The sequence below is a fragment of the Coffea arabica genome, chromosome 2e (genome assembly GCF_036785885.1).
Source record: "Coffea arabica cultivar ET-39 chromosome 2e, Coffea Arabica ET-39 HiFi, whole genome shotgun sequence".
NCBI lineage: Eukaryota > Viridiplantae > Streptophyta > Magnoliopsida > Gentianales > Rubiaceae > Coffea > Coffea arabica.
Window position 1 is genome coordinate 73,717,020 of NC_092313.1, and position 7,762 is coordinate 73,724,781.

The window sequence follows — 7,762 nt, forward strand, 5'->3', positions numbered from 1 at the left end:
GTTGTTAAAGTTAAATAAACTCCATATTTTGAACATGTATAATTAATTTTAGGAATAAAAAATGCAATTTTTTTTATTTTGTTAAATTTCAGTTATGTTTGTGTCTTACAACTAGTGTTTATCCATATAATTAAAAGCTATTCCTTCACAACAATTTGAAAATCTGCAATTTCAATTGTTTGAGCTTTTTTTTTTTTTTGCTAGCAACGATACATTGTATAACCTATTCTATCCTAATTAAGGGGGAGGGGGAGTCTAAGGAGACTTGTGTTAGGGGTTAATGGGTATACAGATCCAACTAAATCAATAGAGTGCTATGACACTATTCTTAGATTTTTTTTTTTGCTGCAGATGAGGTTTGAACCCTCACCTACAGCCCAAGGAGGGACTCAAGTCCTTTTCTGATAGCCACTGAGCTTAAGAAATCAAATTTTGATTCATATACAATAGGGAAGAGTAGGAGTTAAGAAAAAAAGGACACATTACTACACTAATCTAGATTAGCGCAGGGTCCAACTAGGTCAATGAGATTACAAGAGAAAAACTCAACTCCAATCTAATGCACCCCTAACTACCAAAACTACATTTTTTATTTTGGCTACTGGCCAATTCTCCTAAAGTGAGTTGATTAACAAACTGACATATAAATTTATAACAATGTATGTTTATACATAAACATAAATTTGGAAACCAGAAAGTAAGAATTACCTTTTAATTTTTTCAATAAGAAAAGTTTCAAAGAAGACACACTGCTATTGTTGTTATTCACATATAGGAGATAGTTCTAATATTGAAGAATTTAGAACTTCTCCCGAATTCTTGCAAAAATTATTTACAAAGCACAGGGTGTAAAGTAATTTTGATAGAAAAAGGCAACCAATATGAGTTTCGTTTGATGCAAAACAAAAGCATGAATATATAACAAACTTTTGGTTGATTTTTATTATTTTCTATTTCATGTCACAATTGAAATAAAATGTAAACGTATTAATTTTGAGAAATCCCATAATTATGCCCTCGTGAAATCACAAATATAAACATAGATAGAATAAGAAGGTAAATTTGGTAGTATTATTTGTCCATGCTATTGTCTTCTAGCCATTAAAGGAAAGTTGATGAAACCTTTTTTTTAAAAAAAAAGAAGCAAAATTCAGTAAACCGATACAAAAGCCACAAATGAGGTTGCTTTTTCTCTTTGAAACAATTAAGGAATAACCAAAGAAGGTATAGTTAAATGTTGATGCGTAAAAGAGAATAAGCCAAGTGAATAAAAAATTAGAGAATCAAGAATTGATGAGGTATAATTAGCCAAGAGAATAAAAAATTAAAGACAAAGCCTAGTTAATAATTGACAATGAAAGATAATATAAGATGGATTGGAGCATTAATTACGTTCAACATGATCATGTATAGACTTTAAGTCACATTACATCAAATGGCGACTTGGTGAAGGTAAATTTTAAAAAAAAAAAAATTGCCCTTTAACTTTATTTTCTCAAAAAGCTAGCGTGCAAGATCTTCTATGCCTTCTATAGATCATGAAATCTGGACCCTTTTCTAGTTAATCAAGAAAAGAAATTCTATACTTAGTAAAGTCCAGCTAACTGTTGAATGAAATTTCACCAATACAATCAACTTGACTTGATTGATTATTTGATAACAGAACTAACCAAATTGAGCATATCAGCATTTCACACCAGTGCGATTGGTAATTAGCACTTTCGAAATTTCACAGAGGTAACCATCATTGTTTTCCAGAGTGAAATGAAAGTGATTGTGCTTCCAATTAAATTTTATCTTGTTCTTGTCGAAAAATATATGCTGTGGCAATTTTTCTTTGATGTATGCTTAAAACGACTCGGATTAATTGGCAATGATGAGCAACCAATAAGGGTTTCTAATTTTTTTTTTCTTTTTAGAATGAGAGTGTACTTTATGTAAAAATGTGAAAACCCCAAAGGGTGATTTGATAATTAGCAACTTCCTATACATGAACGGAAGTCCCTTTTGTCATGAACTTCAAATCCCAAGTCATGGTCTGGAAACAAGAATGTATTAGAGCAACCTCCACTAAAGAAATGAACAGCCCTCATACGTAAATTTCATGCTAGAGATTATCCTTTGTCAAAGGCAAGTAAAGAAAACTAACCTTTTTTAATTTTTGTTTTAAGTGGAAGGTCTTGGGTCCAAGACCAATTCCTCCGACCTCACTGTCCAATCCAACCTGCCCCTACTACTAGAAAAAACTAATTTGAATATCATTCTAAAGAAAACTAATTTGAATATCGAATGAACACAGAGAAATGTACACCAAGATTGTGTAAAACTATGTGCAACAATTAAAAAGATCGTGTAAAACTTAGGCCCAGTTTGGATTGCGATTTTCCTTAGAAAAATTGTTACGTTTTCCGTGAACACATTTTCCTATCACCTTTTTATCTCACATATATCAAATCGCTACGGTAATTTTTCTACAAAAAAAATCCAGAAAAATGCAATCCAAATTCCATGGCCCCATCTCATATAGTATTATTTATTGCTCCATGAAATTAACTTTAGACCTAATTTTTACAATAATCTAAGTCCAGCTTTAATTACCACACATTGCACTTTAATCATGACCTTTACTATTAGGCAAGGCAATATATGCAAGTTGTTCTTGGATATAACTCAATATTCAACGTATTTCTACAAACTAGTTATCAGATAATTATCGCTGTCATCATCATTCCTATCTTTTTCAGCCATTTCCAGGGTGCAAGTGCAGCCGTACCAACTTTACAAAACTGGATATAGTTAGACACTAGCCAATAATTTACCACATGGACTTCGCTTGAAATGCTTTTCTTTCCCTTTGTCCCTCTCACGTATATAGTAATTAACCATTCTATCTTCGTTTAACATGATATTCTGTAATTCCATTCCTTGGTATAAAAACAGATAACACCTGAGATGCTAAGCTAGCTAGCAATTTCACAAAAACGTTAAAACCCTTTGATCTGACTTATTAATGCATCATCTATATATATATATATATATATATATATATATATATATACTCGTAGTTGTACATACATACGGCTGTGTGTGTGTCTGTGTGTGTTTTGGGTAATTATGTCATTTTAAGTTGTAACGGACTCTTGTTGATCCAGGAATGCAAAGCCGTATTCTTTAGTCGTTTGTATAAAAAGGGAAAATCTGTTTATAGAGAAGGTCTTTTTCAACGTCGAAAGGGAGAGAAAAAGAGAGGGATGGAGTTGGCGTCTTTTGCCCTCTACGCAGCTTAAAACACGCCGAGAGAGGCTAATATTCGAGAGACAGTCCCATTGACACGTTTCCACTTCTCAAAAACAGTATCGATTTATGCTAGTAATATTTTGCATTTCATTTCAATATTTCTTTCTTATTTTTTAGCCGTAAGGTGGTAGTAATCTCATTCAATAAAGCGGAAACAGTACCGAGTATATATATATATGCACTTGTTTGTTTGCAAGCCTCATCTTATGATCATCACCTGGCTATGTATAGTTGCATACATATCTTGAAAGAAAGCAAGAAAGCAATAAAGAGAAGAGAAAGAGAGCCGAGGAAGGAAGAAAACATGAGTTTAGTTAGGCAAATTCACGAGATGAAGGAAGATAAATTAAAAAGGCAGTTGGCTTATCGCATGTTTGCTTCACGCAAGCAGCTAAATGGGGTTTGCTTCATCGCGTGGCTTTAAAGACTTCATTTAGCCTTCAAAATCTCCCCCCCGTCCCCCCACCCTTCTTCCCCCCCCCCCCCACTAAAAACAAAGACTTCCACTCCAAACCCTACAAAACCCACCTCTCACCTCTCTATTTCTCTCTCGTTCTCTACATCTTTTGATCTCCATCTTTCTCTCTTTTGAGTCTACAGGTCACAATCCAGCAAGAACTGCAAAAACCCTAATTATGTGAGGTGAAAACTGCTAGGAAGGAAAACTGATTTCCACCCAAATATATACATATCATGAGTGCCAATACTAGCAGCAGTGCAAGTGGTGGGGCTGCCGGAAGCAGCAGCGGGAACACTGGCGGAGGGCCATGCGGGGCATGCAAATTCTTGAGAAGGAAGTGTGTGGCTGGCTGCATATTTGCACCTTATTTTGATTCAGAGCAAGGTGCAGCTCACTTTGCAGCTGTGCACAAGGTGTTTGGAGCTAGTAACGTTTCTAAATTGCTTCTACACATTCCGGTTCACAAGCGGCTCGACGCGGTCGTCACCATCTGTTATGAAGCTCAAGCTCGGCTCAGGGACCCTGTCTTTGGCTGTGTTGCTCACATCTTTGCTCTTCAGCAACAGGTAATTACTTAATTGTCTTACTAATAATAGAGAAGAATGATTTTCTTGGTTAAAGTTCCTTTTTCTGGGAAAGGGACTCTCAACTGTCCCTGCAAATTAATGTACAGTTGCTTGTGGTTTTTCACCTTTATCCTAGGAGGTCTTATCATAGTTGGTGAAATAAGGACATCCCAGGTCACTCTTCTTCCGTTACAATCTTCTAGCTGTTGCTTTTGCTTCATTTACTAGTCTTCTGTGGCCTGATATCATTTTTTAATCCTCCTCTTTTGTCTATGCAAACTGTGAACTTGTCTTCGTATATTTGTCTATGTATAGACAGCAAATGAGGTACAAATTAAATGAATATGCAAACGCAGGCAAGGTCAGGTATATAAGCGTCCTCTACAGAATAAAAGTATAATCAATAAATATATGTAAACTAGGACGATCCTTTCGGTTTCTAGGCTCTTGCAGCCAACCTTCTCTCCCATTTCTTTCTTAATTACTTCTTCGTCTTCTTCTTTTTTTTTTTGGTTTCTTCTTCTCAAGAATATCAATTTTTAGGACATGGGAACCGATTTATCAATTTTTTTTTTTATGGATGTAGATTAGAGTTCTCCATTGTCACATATAAAAATAGACGCACAAGTGTGTAACTGTCTGAATGCAAAAGTATGGTTGTCGAACATCTTTGTTTGGGAAACCCCATTATCGATGAGTTGATTGTGGAACTAGGGGTACCTGGGATCTGGTTTTGGTTGTCAGGATTTAAGGTTCCATTGAGTAAACCTTAAGGAGCAAGTTGGCACTTGGTACAGTACTATATAGTGGAGTATTTGGAATGTGGCTTTACAGATTGTAAACCTGAATAAATGTACTATGTTTGGATATAATGTTAGCGTACGTTAGGAAGATGCAACTAGGTACGTAACTCCCTTTTTAGTGTAAATAGTCAGCCCAGTTAAATTGCCATTTTCTGAAGTTTTTTTTTTAAAAAAAATGCACCGTAGCGATTTGACATGTGTGAGTTAAAACGACGATTAAAAATTGGCTGTCCAAACAATAAGCTTAGAGAAGAATGAGAACACAAGAAATTGTGGACCATGAATGTGGTGCATTGAGGATATAGTTTTATGCTTCGCTGAAATCTAGAAGGTTGATTGAATAACTTATGTTAGTCGGCGAGTAAGAAAATACTGTGGGGAATCAGTGGCTCCTCTTTTTTGCTGCAAAGATAGACGGTTTTTGCTGGTATTAAGGAGATGGTCGGCCGTGGATGGTACTGAACTGCTGTATCTTAGCTAAGAGGTCCAGCGTTCCACAGACATTGGGGGATAAATCCGTAATTTCTCCACAGAAATGCTCCATCCTCAATCCTTAGATTGCCTTTTTACGTTACGGATGAGTTTGGAGTTTGGAGTTTTATTTATGGAGAAGAAGACAAGCCTTTGGAGTCTGGAATTTACCAGATGTTGTGTTTTACAGTAAAGAGGAAAGATTAGAGCTTAACTCTTGATCATGTGGTTCTTGAATTTCGATCTTTTGGATTTTCTGAATGTTCCATTTAGTGTTCAATCTATGATCATCTTACCAGAAAGAGAGTGCAAAAGACAAAATATTTCACGATTATTTTAGTAGTTTTCGTGACATGAGGATCTCAAAATGATGCTCAAATGCATATCGTAAGCAGTTCTTAAATGCCCCCACAGAAAACATACGAATATAGGTATCTTCAACCAGCCTTTTGTTTTTCCTTTTTTGCTCTTGAATCATCAGCAATTGATGTCCCATGTGTTTGTTTAAACAGAAATGTCGTCTATCGCCTAATCTTGCAGTTCAACATTTTCCTTTGCTCTCTTTTATCACTCCAGCCCTTAACCTTTTTCTTTTGCTTTTCCTGTTTCACGTTTGGAAGATTAGGAGTTGGTGATGATCTGGTTGGTCTATCTAATCTTAAAACTAGAAGCTCAAAGCACATCATCGTTCGATAAATTACACACGGGGGAAGGGTTGGATTAAATGATAGCGTGGGAGAAATCATAAGTAGAAAGTTTTGGATTCAAAATCTTTCACTTACCAAAAGAAGAAAGTGCGAAAAAAATTGCACAATTTACTACCTTTCGATCTTCTGTAACATCTTATAGTAGGATTTAATCTTTGTACGGAGGAGACAGTCATGATAATAATCATTAGAATTTGTAAGCAAGTACAATGAAGAATATTCTTGTGTTCATTAATTCCAATTCTTACCTAATATTTGGACGTACGGTCCCTGTCAGGATGAATCAGGGCCTATTTATGTAGAATGGTGCTTAATATACATTAGTTTCAGGAGCATCATAATGTTTCCTAGCCTGTAAAGCATGCCATTTTATTTTGTTTTAGTTTTTGCAGATTCTGGATATATACCTCGAGTTTATACTTTAATTTGAACAAATTATTGAAGAACATCCATTGAAGTTCGATTTTAATTGTTAGTTTACCAACTTATTTAATTTGATTTCTCCATGTTAGGCGTCTCATTTGATCTTAGTGCTCATGTTTTCTTCTGAATTTGTGATCGCAGGTGGTGAACTTACAAGCAGAGCTGTCTTACTTGCAAGGCCACCTAGCAACCCTAGAGCTTCCTCCACCACCACCACCATCGGCACAGCCTCAACCAATCATTGCACCGCCTTCGCTCACCATAGCAGACCTGCCGACGGGTTCATCATCAGCACCAGCAACGTATGACTTGTCGTCACTTTTTGACCCAGTGGTGCAACCGCCGTGGACAATGCAGCAGCCACGCCAGATGGATTCTCATCAGTTTGGTGCTGCAAGAGCTCCGGCCGAGGCATCATCATCAGCCGGCACCGGTGATCTTCAAGAATTGGCCCGGGAACTGCTGCATAGACATCGGACGTCCTCCACAGTGCCATGCAATGAAGTACTACCTTTGCCACCCCACTCAAAATGAGACTCTGACCTTATTGACTAGTAGCATTAGGTTTTTGCATTATGGTCCCCCGGTTAAATTCGTCCTAAAGGCAATTTAACTATGATTTTTTCTTTTAATACAAAGGCAAGTAATTTCTATGGTTAATCTACTTATTTTATATTATTTTCTGTTCATACTTCATAGTATTGTTTTGGCTCGAATTTAATTCAAATTTAGTGTATACATGCTTTTGTAGATCATACTACTATGAATTTCTTTAGTACTAGTTACAAGTTGATGAATATATATATTGTGGATGCAAACTTAGCTAGCTGTCCGAAATTTTTCATATAAAATAGGACTTGATGGTATGCCATCCGTTGCAGAGAGGATATGAGGCTATTTGCTATGCAGTGGATGGTGTTGGTCTAATTAAGTGGTAAAAATATCAACATTAACAACTTTTTTTTTCAAAGTAGGTAGAAGAAGTTTTGATCTAGTGATTAAAGTTAAAATTTCAAAATTTAGAGTTTTAGATTC

General features: G+C 35.9%; 1 protein-coding gene across 1 annotated transcript; it reads left to right on the forward strand.

Moving 5' to 3' along the window:
* The first annotated feature begins 3,768 nt into the window (after positions 1–3,768).
* LOC113727935 (LOB domain-containing protein 30) lies at positions 3,769–7,423 on the forward strand. Its single transcript, XM_027252352.2, has 2 exons — positions 3,769–4,323; positions 6,869–7,423. The coding sequence occupies exons 1-2, from the start codon at positions 3,991–3,993 to the stop codon at positions 7,259–7,261; spliced, it is 726 nt and encodes a 241-aa protein (XP_027108153.1). The 5' UTR covers positions 3,769–3,990; the 3' UTR covers positions 7,262–7,423.
* Positions 7,424–7,762: the final 339 nt, after the last annotated feature.